Source organism: Thalassophryne amazonica, chromosome 17 (assembly GCF_902500255.1).
Source record: "Thalassophryne amazonica chromosome 17, fThaAma1.1, whole genome shotgun sequence".
NCBI lineage: Eukaryota > Metazoa > Chordata > Actinopteri > Batrachoidiformes > Batrachoididae > Thalassophryne > Thalassophryne amazonica.
Genome location: NC_047119.1, coordinates 63562235 through 63587484, shown reverse-complemented (window position 1 = coordinate 63587484; position 25250 = coordinate 63562235). Strand labels below are relative to the sequence as shown.

Here is a 25250-nt window from a genome sequence, read left to right as displayed (position 1 = left end):
AAGAATCTCTACATATGTATTTAATGACTGTAGACCTGTGGCCCAAACATCACATGTTATGAAATCACTTGAGAGACTCCTTCTAAGGCACTGATGCACAGTCACTGAATCATCACTGGACCCCCTGCAGTTTGTGTACCAGCCCAACAGGGGAGTGGAGGATGCCATCATCTTATGCTCACCTGGAGGAAGAAGGCAGAACTGGGAGAGTCATGTTCTTCGACTTCTCCAATGCGTTCAACACCGCCCGGCATGACTTGGTCAGTGATAATGTGATATAAAGGTGGAGGCTCCACTGGTGGCCTGGATTACAAACTACCTCACAGGTCACCCACAGTATGTGAGGCTTTGGGACATTACATCCAACACCATCAGGAGCAGCACGGGACACCACAGGGGACGGTCCTGTCTCCCTTTCTCTTCATACTCTACACCTCAGACTTCAGGTTCTGGTCACAGTCCTGCTGCCTGCAGAAGTTTTCAGATGACTCTGCCATTGTGTGGCTGCATCAGCAGCAACCAGGAGGCTGAGTACAGGAGCGTGGTGGACAAGTGGTCAGTGCACTTGCTTCCAAAATAGAAGGTTCCTAGTTCAAGACCAGAATGTGCCCATTCTCCATGTAATGTGGACCTGCTTCAGGAAGGGAAGCTGGTGTAAAATGTGTGCCAGAACAACATGCAGATCCCTACCAGATCTGCTGTGGTTACTCTGAACAAAAACAGGGAGAAGCTGAACACACAAGCTGCTGTTTAGGATGATACATTGGCAGGCTCTGTAATTATTCATTTATCTTACTTATCCACTCTTCTTCCTCCCCTCCACTGTCCTCACAGGGATTAAAGGAAAAAATACAACTTCTGACTGTTTTCCCCCAGGTCAAGTCAAGTTTCCCATCTGTATTTTGTAAAACAAGTTACAGATTTGGCCCACGTTATCCCTCAATGCAGTGGTTGTTGAACAAATACCAGGTTAAATGTATTTTAAAGCTTCAATCACTGCCAGTGTCCCCCAGTAATCCATCAAACCACCCCCCAATACAATTTATATATATATATATATATATATATATATATATATATATATATATATATATATATATATATATATATATATATATATATATATATATATATATATAAAATAGAAAAGGGGGTGTTCACAATAATAGTAACATCTGCTGTTGACGCTACAAACTCAAAACTATTATGTTCAAACTGCTTTTTTAGCAATCCTGTGAATCACTAAACTAGTATTTAGTTGTATAACCACAGTTTTTCATGATTTCTTCACATCTGCAAGGAATTCATTTTGTTGGTTTGGGACCAAGATTTTGCTTGTTTACTAGTGTGCTTGGGGTCATTGTCTTATCGAAACACATATTTCAAGGGCATGTCCTCTTCAGCATAAGGCAACATGACCTCTTCAAGTATTTTGACATATCCAAACTGATCCATGATACCTGGTATACGATATATAGGCCCAACACCATAGTAGGAGAAACATGCCCATATCATGATGCTTGTACCACCATGCTTCACTGTGAACTGTGGCTTGAATTCAGAGTTTGGGGGTCGTCTCACAAACTGTCTGCGGCCCTTGGACCCAAAAAGAACAATTTTACTCTCATCAGTCCACAAAATATTCCTCCATTTCTCTTTAGGCCAGTTGATGTGTTCTTTGGCAAATTGTAACCTCTTCTGCATGTCTTTTATTTAACAGAGGGACTTTGTGGGGGATTCTTGCAAATAAATTAGCTTCGCACAGGCGTCTTCTGTCACAGCTCTTAGAGGCAGGGCCGGCCCAAGTCTTTATGGGGCCTTAAGCAGAATTTCATTTGGGGCCCCCCCTATCATCACATCAGCACCAGATGCCTCATTATTCCATAGGCTACACTGTTATGTGTGTAACGTACCCACAATCATTAGCATTATTTGTAATTATCTTACATCATACAGGTGTCATTCTTGTTTTTAACCTTAAATGGGTAGCAAACTCATAAATATGTTTTAATTAACTTCTACATACAGAGTGATGTATGGTATGGTATGGTAAGTATGGCTCATTAATTTAACTATTTGAAAGTAACATTAGCAGGCAGGAGACTGCATTTATAGTAAACACATTAAATAGTTTAATTTCTTTCAGATGTGCAATGGTGTGCAAAATGTTCTATATCCAAATACAAAATAGAATCAAATGACATTCACGTTATCTTACAGAAAAATAAAGTTGTAATCACAATTAAATATTTAAATAATAAATGCAATACTTAATCTCCAAAATGAACACTGAAATCCACAACATAACAGCAATGTGTGTGCATAGCAATGCACAAACATTGCACCAACTTAATCTGAGGAGTTGATCTGCCCTGCTGTTTAACTCTAAGTTTTTCTTCGTAAGGAAGCCTATCAAATGGCGTCGCCAAAATCTGGTCCACAACATTCAAATTGTCTGCCATTATGTGCAGCTCGCTAGCTGGGACTGGCGCGAGGCTAGTGTGAAGTTTGTCCGCCTGTGAGCGCTTTGTGACGGTGGAGGAGCTCAGCAACACCCGCTGCTCGGTAGGGACAGAAACTGAGATAGAAGTCAGAAAGAGTGCTATAAGTCAGTCTCCAAACACAAGCTGCTACAAAAAACAAAACAAACAAAAAAAAACCCACCAGAAATAGAAGCTCAATTTGTCGCTAGTCATTTTTAACAAAGAAAATGCCGCTAAGAGGATTAGGAAAGTCTCCGGTTCAACTCAGAACAAAATGAAAATGCTCCCATGGATGTTTACACCAAAAGATCGCTGATTCGCTCATTTCGCTGTCAATCAAAAAGGGATTCAGCCTCAGACAGATCATCCAATCATCATGCAGAAGCGTCCGGGCCAGCCGAGGCCAGCCCACTGCCCCATAGACCCCCAGACACGCTGTGCGTCCGATGGGCGGGACAAAGCCCAGCATTTATCCAATGACTCGTCTCGTTTCACTGCATGCTTTGTGTCGCTATTGGAGCGTCCAGACAGAGTTCAATAGCACCTCTGACTTTAAGACACCTAAAGCACTTTACAGTAAATAAACGGAGCATTTCGCAAATAATGACAACAAAAATTGTAATATTGGACATGCAAACCTACCTTTGTCTTGTTGTTTTTTCTCGTCTTCCAACTTCTTTTTTCTTTTCTCCATTCCAGAGGGATAATTTCTTTTCTCAGACATAACTTGCACTCAATTCATTCCTCGTCATCGACCACCTGACCCAAGCGGTGCATCTAAATTTGCCCAACGATGGCAGCAGCCAACAGGAGGCATCAATTAACCAAGTATTGGTATTTTGTCAAAATGAATTTTTTTTTTTGGGTGTAATACAGTTTCGTTTAAATTATTCAATATTATTTTAATTTCATGTATATATTTTCTTTTTTATCAATTTTTTATTGGGCCGGCTCTGCTTAGAGGTAACTCCAGACTGTCTTTGATCATCCTGGAGCTGATCAATGGGTGAGCCTTTGCCATTCTGGTTATTCTTCTATCCATTTTGATGATTGTTTTCCGTTTTCTTCCACACGTCTCTGTTTTTTTTTTTGTCCATTTTAAAGCACTGGCGATCATTGTAGATGAACAGCCTATAATTTTCTTGCACCCGCGTATAAGTTTTCCCCTCTCCAATCAACTTTTTAATCAAACTACGCTGTTCTTCTGAACAATGTCTTGAACGTCCCATTTTCCTCAGGCTTTCAAAGAGAAAAACATGTTCAACAGGTGCTGGCTTCATCCTTAAATAGGGGACACCTGATTCACACCTGTTTGTTCCACAAAATTAATGAACTCACTGACTGAATGCCACACTACTATTATTGTGAACACCCCCTTTTCTACTTTTTTTTTTTACTAATAGCCCAATTTCATAGCCTTAAGAGTGTGAATATCATGAATGCTTGGTCTTGGATTTGTGAGAATTTACTTTATCTACTGGTACCTTGTTTCCCATGTAACAATAAGAAATGTACTCAAAACCTGGATTAATCTTTTTAGTCACATAGCACTACTATTATTCTGAACACTACTGTGTATATATATATATATATATATATATATATATATATATATATATATATATATATATATATCAATGTTTTAATAGTATATATAACAAATGTCATTTTTGTATTAAAAATACATAACTGTCCAGTCTGAACAGTCGCTCATAGACTTCAAAGGACATTATCAAAGTGTTTTAGAACTTCATATCGGTAGCCAACAGAAAACTGATACCATTGGTTTACATAAAATTAAACAATAATTCAATTTCAATTTATTAATTTTATATAGTGCCAGATGACAGAGTTGCCTCAAGGTGCATCACACAAAACAATTCAGAAAACAAAATAAAATGAATAAAAGATTAAAAGGCATAGTAAAAATGTAAAAAAAAAAGTAAAAGGCATAGTATCACAAAATGCCAGTATGCTCGCCAAACGAAAGGGAAAATAAGTGCGTCTTAAGTCTGGACTTGAAAGTCTCTACAGAATCTGACTTTTATTGACACATGGAGATCATTCCACAGAACAGGGGCACGATAAGAGAAAGCTTTATGACCCGCAGACTTCTTATTTACCCCAGGGACACAAAGTAGTCCTGCACCCTGAGAATGCAAAGCCAGGGCCGGTACGTAGCGTTCAATTAGGTCAGCCAGGTAGGGAGGTGCCAGTCCATGAACAATTTTATAGACTAGTAGCAGAACCTTAAAATCTGACTTCACAGGGACAGGAAGCCAGTGAAGAGATGCCAAAATGGGTGTCTTAATTGCTTTAAAAAAATTTAATTACTTTCTTTCTTCCTTACGGAGGCTCCATTATCCTCGAGCAGATGCTTCATTCTCAGGATGTTGCATGTGACTGTGACGTAGCTGTTGTGTGGGCCGCTGAAGAGGAGGTACTGCTGGCCCACTACCACCAGATGGCGCCCTGCTTGGAGTGCGGGCTTCAAGCACGAGAGGGCGTCGGAGCCGCTGGGAGTGACAGCTGTCACTTATCAGCACCAGCTGTCACTCGTTCAACTCATCACCATATAAGCCGGACTGCAACTCCACCTCCTCGCCGAGAAATCAGCTACCATTCCAGGTAATCTTTCTCTGCTGTGATTTTCTGAGTGTCTGAACATTGTTCTGTGTGCAGCCGTGTATCCTGTGGACTCAGTCTGTAACTGGATTGGCGGATAGTGTGACTTGCGATGTCTTCGCCTCACACTCCTTCCAGGGAGAGTGACTGACAGGAGCTGCACGGGTGATTCTGTGTCTGGAGGTGGAGGTTCTCCCTCCCGGAGGAACTAAGCTTTACATGATTGCTGGATGTGTATTCACACACCCACCATTAACTGTTTCTGTTCTCTGCCAGCAGTACCGGGTCTGACTGCTGAAGACAGCGGCCACCTGGGGCACAGGGCTTGGCGGCTCCGGTGTTCTTCAGATCCGTTGGTGGTGGAAGCTGTGTGGGATCCGGCTCTTCTCTCGCCAGACGTCTTCTATCTTCGAGCGTGCCCACACGTCACCTTGTGTATAATTGACAATCCACATTATTGTTATTGTCTGTATTTCGTTGTGCGATTCACAACATTAAATTGTTACTTTTGGCTTATCCATTGTCCATTCATTAACGCTCCCTGTTGTGGGTCTGTGTCACGACACCTTCCCAACAGTAGCCTGGCTGACTATCCTTATGTTTGGGACTGCAGTGGCGTAGTCCTCACTGCATTTTTTAAATACGGCTACACTGTCATCTCTGACCGATATGTGGGCACTTTGCAAAAGTTGCATGAACACTGGAAGTGGGTTTCTCCTGGAAAAGATGCAGTTTTTCACCATGACAAAGCTCATCCACACGAGTCAATAAATGCAGGGTGCACTGCAGCGGCTCAAACTTTACGAGTTCTTACTGCACCCCTGTTAATTTTACCCGGTTCTTATTGTAATTCTTTCTCTTACTGTATAGACCGATCTCTTGTCCTTTGACTTCTTTTTTCCGAAGCTGAAAGGAGAACTGAAGGAGCACAGTGAGGCGGAACCTTTTTTTGAAACATGATTTTGAAGTGGACATCATGCTCGTACTGTTATTGTTTGAACAATATGAAAGGAGGCAGGACATACTGACATGGTTAAACACTAACCTAAACACCACCATGTTTTGAAGAATGAAGGAAGAGCTGTCAATGAAGGTTCTTAGTACAGGTAGGGGACGTTTACCTTAGCTTGTCCACCCCAAACTCCTTCATGACACCTTTAGATGAACATCCATATGGGCAGCTTCCATCATTAGAACCCAATCCTGGATTTGTGAGAAACAAGAATTTTTCAGCCTGCTTCCAAATACACATCTTCAACTTGTGATGGGAGTAGAGTTTGGAAGCTACAGATTTCATTGCACTCCTCAGTAGAAGCTACAAGAGTTTAAGGTGGAGGATCCTGATGTTGGTGATGGGTTGAATTGTTTGTTCACTATTTGCATTCACAGTAAAGACTTTGGAAATACTACTGGCCATATTATGAAATCAGCATGTATGTCGCAAAAACACCTTGTTGAGTCATTTTACTTCATAATGCCGCGTTCACACCGGGGGCGATCAGACGCTACAAATTCACGGGGGTCGCGTGGTGACGGACGCGCCTCTTTCGCCCGGTGTGTCACTCTGCTTTTGCTGCAAAAATTCGCCCCAGTGGGTCATCAAATAGGAGGAGCTTTCATTCCCCTCGCCGGCTCCGGTTGTCAGTTAAGGTAACATGACGGACCTTGATCACACGAAGCGAGTTGTTGTGGAAAGCTGACAAACGTCATGAGACGTTCCCAATTCAGGAACTATCATTATTTGCTGCAGGAGTTGCGTCTGGATGACGGCCACATTCAGCGGTCCTTCCACCTCTGCGGGACCCAGTTTGAGGACCTCCTGTCCCGTTCACGCGCGCACATGTAAACAATAAGAAAAACAAAAAAAAAACTCCTCTGCTTGCTGTGGGGCTGCTCCTCGCTCTTTCCCAAAAAACTCTGTCATAATTGTGTTTAGAAACCAGTCACCATTTGTTTTATTATGCATCTGTGTAGTTAATAAGTAAAATAATTCTCCATGGACGATTTGCTCACGCGCGCACGTAAAAGAACAAAAATTAACTCCAATCTCACTGCAGGGCTGCTGCTCGCTCCAAAAACTCTGTCATAATTGTGAAATAAAGGACAAAAGAGACATAAGTCCTGCTCACAGGCTGCTACCAGATACCGGACATGTTCACATCTTCAGTCAAACTCCACACATCTCCACGTCACTACATATTCAGTCCCTGATTGGTCATCGTGGCGCGACGAGACGAAAAAGTTCAGATGTTTCAACTTGGGGAGGAGGGCAACGCAACGTGATGTGACGCAATATCGCGCCACAAACGCGCCAATCGCTCAAAATCGCTTCCCTTGTGTCGCTTCATTCGCGTCCATCGCGTCGCGCTGCGTGACTTGGCGCCAAAACACGGTGTTCCATAGAGATTACATGGCAACCTGTCGCTGCTGTCGCTCACGTCGCGCCCGTTGTGAACGCAGCATTAAAAGGGAGCATGTCACTTTTCAACCAATGCTGACTTTGATGAATGTTCACATTAGTGACGTTCTGTTGAGACTTTGCAGCAGTGAACAGTGATTGTGACCCTAATCTGCTGGTAATTTGCTGTTCTTTTTTGGGGTTGAAGGTGTTCTGGGAGAAGTGGCTGGGAACTACAGTTGGAATAAAGAAACTTTTATGGTGTTCTTATGTCTTGACGTCATCATCTACGTCTCTCCATGCTCAACATTGATTGGTTTGTAGACTTGTGTGCATGTAACGTTTGGCTGCTGTCAATTTGGTGTATAATTGCACATGAATGAAAAAAGTTAAGATTAGATTAGATTAGAGATTAGATAGAACTTTATTGATCCCTTGGGAAGACTCCTACAGGGAAATCGAGGTTCTAGCAGCATCGTATAGCAGCACACAGGGTAAGTAAAAAAAATATACAGTGGTCCCTCGTTTATCGCGGGAGTTACGTTATAAAAATAACCCACAGTAGGCGAAATCCGCAAAGTAGTCAGCGTTATTTTTTGCAATTACTATAGACGTTTTAAGGCTGTAAAACCCCTCACTACACACTTTATACACTTTTCTCAAACAGGCATTAACATTTTCTCACTTTTCTCTCCTGTGTAAAACGCGGTGTGAAACCAAACTAACCGGACCAAACATATACATTTATGGACCTTGGTTTAGACCTTGCTCCAAAGTTTCTAGAGTGAAACACCTTTAATCACCCAAACTGGGACTTTTTCAGATAATTCACATATTTTCAAATTAGACATCACATAAAAAAAACATGATCTGATCTTAAAATGTCACCATATCAACAAAATCGTATCTCGTGACTGTCAACAATCTATCTTCTGAATGGTTTAAGACTAGTTTTGAAAGCGAAATGGGTGTTCAGATTTCAGATGATTTATGGGAAGAAAGTCTTAAATAACACCAGACACCATCTGATACCATTTATAATATTGCTTCAAGGTAAAAGTAGACAGTATATATCCAAACGAATCCCTTGAGGTTGATAAATGTCATTCCTCTGAAGCAACTCTTTTTCACGGTTTTATATCATGCTCCAAAACGGCATCTTTTTGGTCACATATCTTCAACAGCATCTCAGAAAATATTTCTACGCCACTTGAACCCGAACCGTCATTTGTTATTCTTGGAGTAACTGAAGTATTTATGAAGAAAAGTCAACACAGCCCAGCAATAATTCCTCTCTGACTTTCTCATCTCACAACTTACTGCTTAAATCACGGAAAATAAATGATGGTTCTTCTTTCCAAAATGTGGATATGGGATCTAATCAATACATTAAATTTGGAAAGAAAAATATATGTCTTAAAGGGTCCACAGTAGTTTTTAACTCCAGTGTATCCACTGTTTGACTTTAGAGAAGAACCTCATGGGAAACAAACAAACTTAATAAAGGTTGGAACTAGATCATCTCCAACATTTATTGACCAACTCTGCTGTTCTGCAGGTGATCCTGGACTGTCAGTGGACACAGACGGTTTGGCCGAAGCTCAGAGTGGAGCCGCACCTACAGCTGAAGGTACCAGATGTCCTTTTTGTTTGAATTTGCTCGTACCTTGTTTTAGAATCGATCTGTAACAGTTTGGGTCTTAGCTGATCATGTTGGGATTTTGGGATTTCTGTAGCATTTGGCATTGTAATGGATTAAATCACAGACAGTGTTTACAGCGGAATAAGGAAGAGCTGCTGTCTGTAGAGCTGGTGACCGAACAGTCCCCCTAAAAATCATCCCCCCTGATGACGTGTTTCACGGATTATCACCTTGTTTCTGCAACATTCATCATCTATCTTAGTGACAGATATCTGAAGCTTTTGTACAACAATCATGTCCACATAAATTCAGCATTATTTCATCATAAAAGTCGGCGGAAGTGATCAGAGCGCCGCAGCTAAACGAATTGCTATCTGATGCGTTGACTGCGTGTCGGACATTTCAAAGCGTCACAGAATTTTGCCTAGTTTCTGCTTAAAACAACCTTGTTTCTACATAAAACTGAATTTAGAATGATTTAAGAGGTTTTATCTTTATCATCTGATGGTTAATAATCTCATTAATCCATTTGATTGCTTTGGGTGAAGAAACTCTGTCTCAGACATGCTGCTGTGGTCCAAAATGACACATGCGCAGATGCAAAAGGTGGACCAATTTGTCAACAAAATCTTCTAGTATCATGAAAAAAGTTCTACTAGTTTCTCCTATTGAAGTTACAATTTAAGTACATTTTCACAAAACAAGGTCTGAGCCAAGCTTCTGGTTTGGATACATTTGGGCTCCCATTGCAGTGTTGCTGATGAATTAAAGACCTTTTATGATGTACTTGCATCCTGATGTCATCAGCTGTGCAGGCTGTCTCCCTATGCTCGACTTTGATTGGCTTGTAGGCGTGGGTGGCTTTGATGTTGGCTTGTTGTTAATTTGGCAGATAGCTCCATTTGAATCTGTCTATAAAGCAAGAAGCGCCTGTGTGTGTGTGTGTGTGTGTGTGTGTGTGTGTGTGTGTGTGTGTGTGTGTGTGTGTGTGTGTGTGTGTGTGTGTGTGTGTGTGTGTGTGTGTGTGTGTGTGTGTGGCTCGCATATCTTCTCTGACCGATTGTCAGATTGACCTCAGCTTTCAGATATGGCTTGTGCAGGCCACGATGATGTGCATTCTTTATTATGAAAATTTTGCAGATTAATTTTCCAAACCTTTGTTTTGACATTAAGCCTTTATTTTGACATCGTAACATTATTACTTCCAAGAAGGCGCCTTCCGTGGTGTTTCTGTCCTGCAAAACCTCCTTTTGTATACGAACTTCCGTCAAAATATGTTTCCATGTTCTGTTTATTTTGCACATATAAAACCACTAACTTAGATATATATATATATATATATATATATATATTTTTTTTTTTTTTTTTTTTTTGAGGGAAAATTGCTGAAAAGCTAATCAGCTAACAAAACAGTTAGCTTCGCTAATTAGCGGTTAGCGGATTAGCAGAACTGTGCCCACCACTGTCTTCCTCTGGAGTGTGGAACAGATGGATCAACTGACTCATTGGATTGGATTTCCATCTAATAAATACAGTATATGTAGCCCCAACTACATAAATTAAATTATCTTGCACGGATGTGCTTTATTAGAGTTCGGGCTACATATATTTATTAGATGGAAATCCTGCACATAATTGAATTGATTTCATCCAGTGAGTCATTTTTTTGAGTGCAGCTTGACACACACTCAAAAAACTGATGCATTGGATGAACTCTATTCAATTGTGTGCAGGATTTCCATCTAATAATTATATGTAGCCCCAACTAAATTAAATTAAATTATCTTGCACGGATGTGCTTTATTTGAGTTGGGGCTACATATATTTATTAGATGGAAATCCTGCACATAATTGAATTGAGTTCATCCAGTGAGTCATTTTTTTGAGTGCAGCTTGACACGCACTCAAAAAGCTGATGCATTGGATGAACTCTGTTCAATTGTGTGCAGGATTTCCATCTAATAAATATATGTAGCCCCACCTAAATTAAATTAAATTATCTTGCACGGATGTGCTTTATTAGAGTTTGGGCTACATATATTTATTAGCTGGAAATCCTGCACATAATTGAATTGATTTCATCTAGTGAGTCATTTTTTTGAGTGCAGCTTGACACACACTCAAAAAACTGATGCATTGGATGAACTCTATTCAATTGTGTGCAAGATTTCCATCTAATAAATATATGTAGCCCCAACTAAATTAAATTAAATTATCTTGCACGGATGTGCTTTATTTGAGTTGGGGCTACATATATTTATTAGATGGAAATCCTGCACATAATTGAATTGAGTTCATCCAGTGAGTCATTTTTTTGAGTGCAGCTTGACACACTCAAAAAACTGATGCATTGGATGAACTCTATTCAATTGTGTGCAGGATTTCCATCTAATAAATATATGTAGCCCCACCTAAATTAAATTATCTTGCACGGATGTGCTTTATTAGAGTTCGGGCTACATATATTTATTAGATGGAAATCCTGCACATAACTGAATTGAGTTCATCCAGTGAGTCATTTTTTTGAGTGCAGCTTGACACACACTCAAAAAACTGATGCATTGGATGAACTCTATTCAATTGTGTGCAGGATTTCCATCTAATAAATATATGTAGCCCCAACTAAATTAAATTAAATGATCTTGCACAGATGTGCTTTATTTGAGTTGGGGCTACATATATTTATTAGATGGAAAGCCTGCACATAATTGAATTGAGTTCATCCAGTGAGTCATTTTTTTGAGTGCAGCTTGACACACACTCAAAAAACTGATGCATTGGATGAACTCTATTCAATTGTGTGCAGGATTTCCATCTAATAAATATATGTAGCCCCACCTAAATTAAATTATCTTGCACGGATGTGCTTTATTAGAGTTCGGGCTACATATATTTATTAGATGGAAATCCTGCACATAACTGAATTGAGTTCATCCAGTGAGTCATTTTTTTGAGTGCAGCTTGACACACACTCAAAAAACTGATGCATTGGATGAACTCTATTCAATTGTGTGCAGGATTTCCATCTAATAAATATATGTAGCCCCAACTAAATTAAATTAAATGATCTTGCACAGATGTGCTTTATTTGAGTTGGGGCTACATATATTTATTAGATGGAAAGCCTGCACATAATTGAATTGAGTTCATCCAGTGAGTCATTTGTTTGAGTGCAGCTTGACACACACTCAAAAAACTGATGCATTGGATGAACTCAATTCAATTGTGTGCAAGAGTTCCATCTAATAAATATATGTAGCCCCAACTAAATTAAATTAAATTATCTTGCACAGATGTGCTTTATTTGAGTTGGGGGTACATATATTTATTAGATGGAAATCCTGCAAAGAATTGAACTGAGTTCATCCAGTGAGTCATTTTTTTGAGTGCAGCTTGACACACACTCAAAAAACTGATGCATTGGATGAACTCTATTCAATTGTGTGCTGGATTTCCATCTAATAAATATATGTAGCCCCACCTAAATTAAATTAAATTATTTGCACGGATGTGCTTTATTAGAGTTCGGGCTACATATATTTATTAGATGGAAATCCTGCACATAACTGAATTGAGTTCATCCAGTGAGTCATTTTTTGAGTGCAGCTTGACACACACTCAAAAAACTGATGCATTGGATGAACTCTATTCAATTGTGTGCAGGATTTCCATCTAATAAATATATGTAGCCCCAACTAAATTAAATTAAATGATCTTGCACGGATGTGCTTTATTTGAGTTGGGGCTACATATATTTATTAGATGGAAAGCCTGCACATAATTGAATTGAGTTCATCCAGTGAGTCATTTTTTTGAGTGCAGCTTGACACACACTCAAAAAACTGATGCATTGGATGAACTCTATTCAATTGTGTGCAGGATTTCCATCTAATAAATATATGTAGCCCCAACTAAATTAAATTAAATTATCTTGCACGGATGTGCTTTATTTGAGTTGGGGCTACATATATTTATTAGATGGAAAGCCTGCACATAATTGAATTGAGTTCATCCAGTGAGTCATTTATTTGAGTGCAGCTTGACACACACTCAAAAAACTGATGCATTGGATGAACTCAATTCAATTGTGTGCAAGAGTTCCATCTAATAAATATATGTAGCCCCAACTAAATTAAATTAAATTATCTTGCACAGATGTGCTTTATTTGAGTTGGGGGTACATATATTTATTAGATGGAAATCCTGCAAAGAATTGAACTGAGTTCATCCAGTGAGTCATTTTTTTGAGTGCAGCTTGACACACACTCAAAAAACTGATGCATTGAATGAACTCAATTCACTTGTGTGCAGGGTTTCCATATAATAAATATATGTAGCCCCAACTAAATTAAATTAAATTATCTTGCACAGATGTGCTTTATTTGAGTTGGGGCTACATATATTTATTATAAATCTTGCACATAATTGAATTGAGTTCATCCAGTGAGTCATTTTTTTGAGTGTATGAGCAGCTTGGCATACACTCAAAAAACTGATGCATTGGATGAACTCAACTCAATTCAGGTGTCACCTGCTCACAGATTCCCCTGACCTGTCATCTGGATAGTTGTTTTTCTGTAAATGTACCAGCTCCTTGTGTAAGAGGCGCTAAATATCACTTTTCTCGTTTTTTGTCATTTTTATCTTATGACATCACAAAGGGCGCATGGAAAGACATCTGGATTCTCTGTCTGTCTGTTTTTGACAGTAATACTCCGGGTCAGGGTATTTGCTTTCACAGGGAGGTGATGGTCTAGTGGTTAAGCTTTGGGCTTGAGACCAGAGGATCCTTGGTTCAAACCCCAGCCTGACCGGAAAGTCACTAAGGGCACTTGGGCGAGGTCCTTAGTCCCCAAGTTGCTCCCGGTGTGTAGTGAGCGGCTTGCATGGCAGCACCCTGGCACCGGTGTGTGAGCGTCTCTGTGTGAATGTGAGGCATCATTGTAAAGCTCATGTGTGTTTTAAACAGCAAATAGGTGTCATTATTCACACACATGTCTTTGAGTTGTTTGTGCTTTTATATGAAGGAGGGAGGGGGCGGGGGGGTCCAGTCTGCGTCGACATGCGGCATTGTGGGTGTCTGACATGACTTCCTGGTTTGTGTGTGTGTATCGATCATGTTTTAATTTAAGGGGAAGGCGGAGTGGCAGCGTCTGTTTAATACCAGGGTAAGAAAACTGTGCAGAACGACTGTTTGCTTTGGCCGCCACCTCACCGCGTTCAGCAGAGTGAGCGGTAATCATTTTCGAGGAAACAGAAACTCTTTTTATAATTATTGTTTTATGTGGCCTTTTCAGACACACTGTGGATAAATGTTATTAATGTTTAAAATTTGAAGTGTTGATATTGTTTGTCTTTATGTACCTCATTCGCGGGATACTTTCCAGAAATACTCAAAGTTCCATTTAACATTTAAGAAACATGTATCAGGTGTCAGGTTATAATTTGAAAAATGTATATCTTGTTTGTTTCTCATCTCCTCACAGGTTTTTGGGAAAATTTCCACCAAACTTAATGTGTAGATGACGGTCAACTCTACAACTGCCCTTAAAGGGTTTGTTTTGCTAAAGGCCCCGTTCAGACGATGACTTGAAGTGGCCGACACTGGTGGCTGTATCAGATTCTCAAAAATCTCTGTGAAAAGCTTCGCTCCAGGTGTCCAAATTTCCTGTCTTCAGCGCAGGTTGACGTAGTTCACCGGAGGGTACATATGTATCATATTCGCGTGTCAAGAGTGCCCAGGGTGTTCCACGCAAAATTCTGTTTTCATCACAAATAACTCACCTGGTTGTGTGTTTTTGTCCTTTTCGCCTTCATTAAATGTGTTACTTGTCAAGTGATGTCTAGCGAGTCTGTCGGAAAGTTTTGTGCATGCTGAAAAAACTTTGAGCGGACATAAGACAGAGGTTTTAAATAAACTAAAAAAGTTAAACAAAACTAAAGTAGCTACACATTTTGATAGTTTGGATTTTTCTACCCTGTATACTAACATCCGACATGACCAACTTATATATAGTATGAGTGAACTAGTCAGGGAAGGTTTTAGAATTAGAGGTTCTAAATATATCGTTATTAGAAATGATAGCACAACACTACATCAACATGTTATCATAATATAACTGAGGTATATATGATTGAGCATATAGAATTCCTTGTAGACAATATCTATATAGAGGACAGAATTTTCAAACAATAGGGATACCTATGGGAACAGATTGTGCTCCACTTTTAGCTAACCTTTTCCTTTTTTATTATGAATACAAATTTATGAAAGATAAACTTAAAACTAATAGCAAGTCAGCAAAAACCTTTAATAATACCTTCTGTTACATTGATGACCTACTTACTTTAAATAACCCTAATTTTGAGAATGAAATTAAAACTTAAATTAAAACTAAAGAATTAAAACTTAAAAAGAATACAGAAAACAATAAAAAAAAAACTCTCATACTTAGATATAGAGTTGAGCATTATAGATAGACAGTTAAGAACAGCCGTTTTCGACAAACGGGATGAATTTCCTTATATGAGTAGTAACATACCAAGTAACCCTACATGTGGTGTTTACACCTCTCAGTTAGTCAGAATTGGTCGAATCTGTGATAATTACCAAAGTTTTTCCACTAGACACCATAAACTTACAAGTAGATTAGTTAAACAAGGGTTTCTGTATAACAAATTGGTTCTTCAGTTCAAAAGATTCTTTAATAGATATCAAGAAATAATATCTAAGTTTGGGGTTCCCATTAAAAAACATGTAGAAGATGGAATTTTTTTCTACCTGTATTAGCTAACCATAACCTAATAAATAGGATAAACTTTAGATAAAACCTATAACATATTATATCTGAGCTTTTGTTTATATAGTTACACTGTTACAATTATAGCTTAGCCTATTAGCTATTTATTATCTAATTACCTGCCTCACCCTCATTCACCTTGTGTGTGTATATATATATATATATATATATATATATATACTCAGTTTAATGTTTTAATTTTAAGTGGTTACTAGGCCTACTACTGTTTACGTTAGCTACATATACGAGGTCTGTTAGAAAAGTATCAGACCTTTTTATTTTTTGCAAAAACCTGATGGATTTGAATCACGTGTGTTTGCATGAGCCAACCTTGAACCTTCGTGCGCATGCGTGAATTTTTTCACACCTGTCGATTGCGTCATTTGCTTGTAAGCAGCCTTTGTGTGAGGATAGGTGTAGTCTCTTGTCGGATTTTCTTTGCAAGGAAAATGGCGGAACGACTGGACCAGCACAACTGCATCAAATTTTTCCAGACACTGGACGACAGCCAGGTGGAAACCATTCTGATTATTCAGACGGCTTTCGGTGATGATCCTATGGGCATCACACAGATTAAGGAGCAGTACAACTGGTTTAAAGACGGCCGCACAACGGTGGAGAGCGAGCCGCACTCCGGGCGGCCATCAACATGCTGAAATGACCAAATCACTTCCAAAGTGAACGCTGTGGTGATGTGGGACCGTTGTGTGACTATCCAAGAAATTGCGGAAGAGATGGACATCAGCACTTTTTCGGCACATTCCACTGTGACAGAAGATTTGGCCATGAAAACAGTTGCAGCAAAATTCATGCCGATGGCTTCGGCACAAAGCTGCCAACAGAGCAAAAGCAACTCCATGTTGAAGCCTCACAGGACATGCTGGACTCCGAAAAATGATGCCCACCTCTTCCACCATTCGGAAGATTCAGACGGCTTTCGGTGGCTTTTCAGTCGTGTGACTATCCGAAAAATTGTGGAAGAGGTGGGCATGTCACAACATGAACTGTTGTGACATGCAATGGCCTGCTATTGCTACTTCACGATGTGCAGTGTAATAACAACAATGAAACATAATGATAGTATAACTGCACACTCTTTTCTTCTGCTTTATGTCTTTTTGTGTGTCTTGTGAGGGTTTGATTGGCCTTGAACAGCTCATGTCACCAATTTGTTGTTGAGCTGTTCTCGGGTCAGACTTCACAGCTGTCAATCAACACATGAATGCACCATAATCCAGCAGCAGACGTTTTTAGAGTCACATGTCGACTGTTTCCATTTGCATTTGCGATGATGCCTATTTCAGAGTTGACAGAACTAAGTGGTCCTTTCTCAGACAAACAGGTCAGCAGTCCAAGTGGACTCAGGTTTGGAAGTCTACCAGAGACCCGGCTTTGACAGAAGGCTGCTTTTCATTACTTCTATCTCGCGGGGATAAGACTAATCAATCAAGCACTTCAGCCTGGTTATTTGAGCCCGCCACGTCTCCGCCAGATCCCCTCGGTCTTCACAAAGCACTCTGGCTTTTGACCAGGAATGATGATGTTTAAATCCCTGTAGATTAATGAAAGTGGGCCCAGAACACTGCCCTTACCACCGGAGCTGGATGGTGTCACGTTCTGATGCAGTGGTGACGGATAAAGTGATGCATTCATTTGGAAATGTGTGGGAATTGTACAAAGCTCTCAGTCCTGCTGTATCGTAAATACCCAGAATGCAGTGCGGTGCGACTTTCCTTCCCAGTGTTATGTCGGTGAAGTTTTGAACACAGTTTGGTCCGGCCTTCCCTTGCTCGTGTTGACTCCAGTGCACGTGCAACGTGCACAGCCTTTAATTAAAGAGCTGCACGTTGACATCACTCATCTGTTGGCTGTTTTGTGGCGAGCTCTGCTGTGGTGACAGCGGGAGGCTGAACACATCTTTCTGTTTTTCCAGTCACTAAACTCCAGGAGTCAGAAGCATAACACTCAGTGTCAATTCACGATGAGGCTCTCGTGTGCACACTGAGGCAGAAAAATGCACGTGCACCTCTTTCACCAGATTTACTCCAAACAAATATCAATCATTTGGAGTGCCACGCCCGCTGTTATCCATATATGGCTATAGGCGTGCCCTCCTGTTTGCGTATGAAAACCTCTTTGTCAGTGAAGAAAACATCAAAAAGAAACACAATTTAACAGAGGTGGAACACACACACACACACACACACACACACACACACACACGGTGATTGTGATGACAGAAGAAAATCAATCCCTTTAAACATGATGTACATTTAATGAAGCTGCTTTATGGTTTTGTGATCACGGTGGGTGGAAACCGAAGAAAAACCTCCCACACCGACAGCAACAAATTAACTTTCATATTTGTGCGGAGTGATTATATTGGATGGGGGTTTTATTGTTTTTATTGATTTTATTGCTTTCATTGTGTTTTTTATTGTTTTTATCATGCATTGTATGCAGTATATGAGTCCAAGATAATATTTTTGGGATAATAAAGTAAATCGTATCGTAAAGCTCTCTGTGTGTAAAGCGCTTTGTGTTAGTGATGTTTGATACCACCGAGTTCCGATACCGAGTAAAATTCAGGCTGGTATCGGCGATACCGATCTGATACCGATATTTTGTGCAAATACACTGAATGTGTATGGTAAATATAAAAAAGTAGTGTATTTCAAATCATACGTTCATAAAGAATTACTTTATCTTTGCATTCATAAAACATTTTTACAAGATGAGTCGCTGGCAGGTTTTTTTCTTCCTGGTAGTTTATTTTTTGGGTCAAGAGCTCTCACAAATCCTTGGAAATTTTAGTCTTCTGCTGTGGACAGAGACTAGAGATCCTTTGCAATCATCTCTCCCAGGCATCCTGTGAGTTTTGCTGCTCTTGGGGAATCATGTTGAAATGATAGAAGATCACAAGGCAAAACAGATGAGTGTTTAATCTTATTTAGATTCAACTGTGTATGTCACGGGTGGCCAAAGACTAGTTAGCAGACTTGTAATGAGCCTTTCAGTGGATTCAGGTGTGTTGGAGCAGGGAGACAACTAAGAGCAGAGGTCTCAAACCGGTTCCAGAAAGGGCAGAGAGGGTGCAGGCTTTCTGTGCAACCACCCACTCCAGCAAGTGATTTCACTGATTAACATCACTTTGAGCAGGTAAAATCAGTTAATCAGTGAAAACACCTGCTGAAGTGGGTGGCTGCACAGAAATCCTGCACCCTCTCTGCCCTTTCTGGAACCGGTTTGAGACCTCTGACTAAGAGTGTCAGGAAGGTGGCTTTCGAGGACGGAACTTGGCCACCCCTGGTGTATGTAATCTCTCCAAATTGCCCGCAATAAGGGGATGTAAACACTTGCTGTTTCATAATAGTGGGTGACTCAAATCGAAATCGGCAGTAAAATACGAGGTCTGTGATAAAAGTAACGGACCTTATTATTTTTTTCAAAAACCATATGGATTTGAATCACGTGTGATTACATCAGACATGCTTGAACCCTCGTGGGCATGCGAGAGTTTTTTCACGCCTGTCGGTTACGTCATTCGCCTGTGGGCAGTCTTTGAGTGAGGAGTCGCCCACCCTCTCGTCGTTTTTTCATTGTTTAGGAATGGCTCAGACACTGCTGCTTTGTTTGATAAAAATTTGTTCTAAAACTTTAAGGCACAACTGAGTGGACACCATTCGATAAATTCAGCTGGTTTTCAGTAAACATTTTAACGGCTGATGAGAGATTTTGGTCTGGTAGTGTCGCTTTAAGGACGGCCCACGGCGCCTGACCGCGATCTGCGCTTTGAGGCGGCAGCGTCTCGCCGTTTCAAGTTGAAAACTTCCACATTTCAGGCTCTGTTGACCCAGTAAGTCGTCAGAGAACAGAGAACTTTCAGAAGAAGTCGGCATGAGGAGTTTATTCAGACATTCCATTGTTAACGGACATTTTGTAATGAAAGAACGTGTGGGCAGAGTCGCATGTCGGGCCGGACCCGACCGCGGGGGGTCGCGACAGGAAAAACACCTCTGTTGGAAACCTTAACGGACAAGTTGGAACATGCCCAAGCTGTTAAACAATTTCTCAGTTACTCACTTGTTGAAAGCCATCAAAAGCCACCTGAATTTTACAAATGGTTTTCAACACGGAGGTGTTTTTCCTGTCGCGGCGCACACATTCACCGAGTCGTCACGGAAACGACTCGGCGAATTTGCGCGCACGTCTTTCATTACAAAATGTCCTTAAACAGTGGAATGTCCGCATAAAGTCCTCATGCCGGCCTCTTCTGAATCTTCTCTGTTCTCTCACGACATCCTGGGTGAATTAAGCCTTAAATTGGGATGTTTTCAGGTCGAAACAGGCCGACGACGGCGCCTGGAAGCGCTGCAGGACGTCCAGCTCCGTGGGAAGTCCTTACACCGACGGAAACACCCCATAATCTCTCATCAGCCGTTAAACTTTTCACCGAAAACCAGCTTAATTTCTCGAATAGTGTCCACTCGGATATTCCTCACAGGTCCAGAAAAAAGGTTGATAAAGCAATGCGAGCCGTCCGCAGCGGCTATTCAGACAAAGAGATTCCGACGGGCGGGGTGGAGCACTCTTCACTCAAGGCCTGCCCCCAGACGAATGACATCACCGACACACATGAAAAAACTCACGCATGCGTACGAGGGTTCAAGCATGTCTGACGTAAAAACATATGAATCAAATCCATTTATTTTTTGAAAAAAATAAAAAGGACTGCTTTTTTCATCACAGACCTCGTATTTAATTAAATAAATAAATGCCACAATAATTGACACCATTCGCGTATCATTTAGACAAAACCTCAAAAGTTTAATTATGTTCCACTGTGTTCCTGTTACCTCAAATGACTGAAGTATCAAAAGTATCGATATTTTAATTTGAGAATCAATTTTAGAGCATTTACATCTCCACATTTACTCACAGACGGTTCGTTCGCACGCGTGCACACGTGCATCTCGCGGTCGAAGTAGGAAAGATAAACTATAACAGAACTCAGAGTGCAGACCTGCAGCTCAGCACAAGAACAAATATAAACTAGAAGATAAATCAGAGTGCACAGTCTGTCTGCAGTGCGCACCTGACGCAGACATTCCTGCGTGGTCATGACACCACAGGAAGCTGGAGGCAGCCCCTGTGTAAAAGGGGCTTTAGAGATTGTGCTCATGAAGTATTTTGGACCTGTTGGTGCAGTATGACAGTAATAATAAAGAGTTGAATCTTGAGATTGATTTTTCAGTTTTAGTATGTTTGACAAACTCCCAATTTTCTTGTTTACCATATAATAAAACAGTTATAGACTTTTGATTTCTGTGTACCCATGATTATGTGGACCTGGTCAGGATGGGGTTCACCGAGGCATTGGCCCCATCCTGACTAGGTCCGCATACCGAAATCAAAAGTCTATAATTGTATAGAATCATGCAGATGTAAATGAGAAACGGCTTGATAACACCAAACATTTACATACATTGACATGATAATCTGAATTAGTTATGTTTATCACCACACAGCTGATGAGCCTATTCTATTCCAACATATTATTATTTGCAATAAGACCTTTTTTGTTACTTATTTTTTGAAGAATGCTTAGGATACAAACTACACAGAAAATGTAAATTTTGGTTATTGATGCCATTGTATATGATTTGTATAATGGCCACATTATGTAAAATGTGTTCAGTTTTTACTAGAACCAATGTTACAATCCCAATTCCAATGAAGTTGGGACATTGTGTGAAATGTAAATAAAAACAGAATACAATGATTTACAAATCCTCTTCAACCTATATTCAATTGAATACACCACAAAGACAAGATATTTAATGTTCAAACTGATAGACTGATGAAATGGATGCCTGCAATGCGTTTCACAAAAGCTGGGACAGTGGCAACAAAAGACTGGGAAAGTTGATGAATGCTCAAAGAACACCTATTTGGAACATTCCACAGGTGAGCAGGTTAATTAGAAACAGGTGAGTACCATGAGTGGGTATAAAAGCAGCATCCCCAAAAGGCTCAGCTATTCACAAATAAAGATGGGATGGGGATCACCACTTTGTGAACAACTGCATGAAAAAATAGTCCAACAGTTTAAGAACAATTTTTCTCAACGTTCAGTTGCAAGGAATTTAGGGATTCCATCATCTACAGTCCATAATATAATCAGAAGATTCAGAGAATCTGGAGAACTTTCTACACTTAAGCAGCAAGGCCAAAAACCAACATTGAATGCCCGTGACCTTCAATCCCTCAGGCGGTGCTGGATTAAAAACCGACATCACTGTGTAAAGGATCTTACCGTGTGGCCTCAGGAACACTTCAGAAACCCATTGTCAGTTAACACAGTTCGTCGCTACATCTACAAGTGAAAGTTAAAACTCTACCATGTAAAGTGAAACACAAACATCAACAACATCCAGAAACACCGCCACCTTCTCTGGGCCCGAGCTCATTTGAAATGGACAGGCGCAAAGTGGAAAAGTGTGCTGTGGTCTGATGAGTCCACGTTTCAAATTGTTTTTGGAAATCATGGATGTCGTGTCCTCCGGACAAAAGAGGAAAAAGACCATCCAGATTGTTACCAGCCAGCATCTATGATGGTATGGGGGTGTGTTAGTGCCCATGGCATGGGCAACTTACACATCTGTGATGGCACCATCAATGCTGAAAGGTACGTCCAGGTTTTGGAGCAATACATGCTGCCATCCAAGCAACGTCTTTTTCAGGGATGTCCCTGCTTATTTCAGCAAGACAATGCCAAGCCACATTCTGCACGTGTTACAACAGTGTGGCTTTGTAGTAAAAGAGTGCGGGTACTAGCCTGGCCTGCCTGCAGTCTAGACCTGTCACCCATTGAAAATGTGTGGCGCATTATGAAGCGTAAAATAAAACAACAGAGACCCCGGACTGTTGAACAACTGAAGTCGTACATTAAGCAAGAATGGGAAAGAATTCCACTTACAAAGCTTCAACAATTAGTGTCCTCAGTTCCCAAATGCTTATTGAGTGTTGTCAGAAGGCAAGGTGATGTAACACAGTGGTAAACATACCACTGTCTCAGCTTTTTTGAAACGTGTTGCAGTCATCCATTTCAAAATGAGCAAATATTTGCACAAAAACAACAAAGTTTATCAGTTTGAACATTAAATATCTTGTCTTTGTGGTGTATTCATTTGAATATACAGTGAGGAAAATAAGTATTTGAACACCCTGCGATTTTTCAAGTTCTCCCACTTAGAAATCATGGAGGGGTCTGAAATTTTCATCTTAGGTGCATGTCCACTATGAGAGACATAATCCAAAAAAAAAAAAAAAAAAAAAAAAAAAAAGAAAAATCTGGAAATCACAATGTATGCTTTTTTTAATAATTTATTTGTGTTACTGCTGCAAATAAGTATTTCAGCACCTGTGAAAATCAATGTTAATATTTGGTACAGTAGCCTTTGTTTGCAATTACAGAGGTCAAACGTTTCCTGTAGTTTTTCACCAGGTTTGCACACACTGCAGCAGGGATTTTGGCCCATTCCTCCATACAGATCTTCTCTAGATCAGCTAGGTTCTGGGCTGTCACTGAGAAACACGGAGTTTGAGCTCCCTCCAAAGAGTTTCTATTGGGTTCAGGTCTGGAGACTGGCTAGGCCACTCCAGAACCTTGATATGCTTCTTACGGTGCCACTCCTTGGTTATCCTGGCTGTGTGCTTCGGGTCATTGTCATGTTGGAAGACCCATCCATGACCCATCTTCAATGCTCTAACTGAGGGAAGGAGGTTGTTCCCCAAAATCTCGCAATACATGGCCCCGGTCATCCTCTCCTTAATACAGTGCACTCGTCCTGTCCCATGTGCAGAAAAACACCCCCAAAGCATGATGCTTCCCCATGCTTCACAGTAGGGATGGTGTTTTTGGGATGGTACTCAGCATTCTTCTTCCTCCAAACACAGCGAGTGGAATTAAGACCAAAAAGTTCTATTTTGGTCTCATCTGACCTCATAACCTTCTCCCATGACTCCTCTGGATCATCCAAATGGTCATGGGCAAACTTAAGACAGCCTGGACGTGTGCTGATTTAAGCAGGGGAACCTTCCGTGCCATGCATGATTTTAACCCATGACGTCTTAGTGTATTACCCACAGTAACCTTGGAAACAGTGGTGCCAGCTCTCTTCAGGTCATTGACCAGCTCCTCCTGTGCAGTTCTGGGCTGATTCCTCACCTTTCTTAGGATCATTGATACGCCACGAGGTGGGATCTTGCATGGAGCCCCAGTCCGAGGGAGACTGACAGTCATGTTTAGCCTCTTCCATTTTCTAATAATTGCTCCAACAGTTGATCTTTTTTCACCAAACTGCTTGGCAATTGCCCCATAGCCCTTTCCAGCCTTGTGGAGGTCTACAATTTTGTCTCTGGTGTCTTTGGACAGCTCTTTGGTCTGAGCCATGTTAGTAGTTGGAGCCTTACTGATTGTGTGGTGTGGACAGGTGTCTTTACATCTACATCTGCATTTAACGACCTCAAATAGGTGCTTCTAATTTGGAATAATAAGTGGAGTGGAGGTGGACTTTTTAGAGGTGGACTAACAGGTCTTTGAGGGCCAGAATTTTTGCTGATTGGCAGGTGTTGAAATACTTATTTGCAGCAGTAACATGCAAATAAATTATTAAAAAAATCATACATTGTAATTTCCGGATTTTTTTTTCTTTTAGATTATGTCTCTCACAGTGGACATGCACCTAAGATGAAAATTTCAGACCCCTCCATGATTTCTAAGTGGGAGAACTTAATCGCAGGGTGTTCAAATACTTATTTTCCTCACTGTAGGTTGAAGATGATTTGCAAATCATTGCATTCTGTTTTTATTTACATTTTACACAACATCCCTACTTCATTGGAATTGGGGTTGTAATACAAAAGAGATCTCAACAAGTATAAAATGTAGATTAAAAAGCAAAAACCATATTGTGACCCAACAAACTCACTATTTGTCTGTTTACACATTTTGAAATTCTGGGACTTGGTTGATTATATCACTATACAAATCATGTTCAAAGTTAAAAATAAACTTTTACCTCTACATGTCCAGGATCTGTTTAAAATGATGGAGTCCAGCTATCATTTGAGAGGAACATTAGTATTTGATAAATTAAAGACTCAAACTACTCTAAAAAGTCATTGTGTTTCTGTAAAAGGTGTGAAAATTTGGAATAACTGTTCTGATAGCATTAAATTATCTGGTACTTTAATTGGCTTAAAAGGATTTTATAAAAACAATATAATTACTTGTTATA

General features: G+C 40.3%; 1 protein-coding gene across 3 annotated transcripts in view; it reads left to right on the top strand.

The window, feature by feature from the left end:
* The window catches only part of ror2 (receptor tyrosine kinase-like orphan receptor 2), a 192993-nt gene that overhangs the window by 93816 nt on the left and 73927 nt on the right, over positions 1-25250 (top strand). For 2 of the 3 annotated variants that reach the window (XM_034192306.1, XM_034192307.1), the window contains exon 2: positions 9065-9136. The exons of the other annotated variant lie outside the window; for it this stretch is intronic. In XM_034192306.1, the coding sequence (XP_034048197.1) occupies positions 9065-9136 (72 nt within the window). The remainder of the gene's footprint in view (positions 1-9064; positions 9137-25250) is intronic. 3 annotated transcript variants of the gene reach the window in all.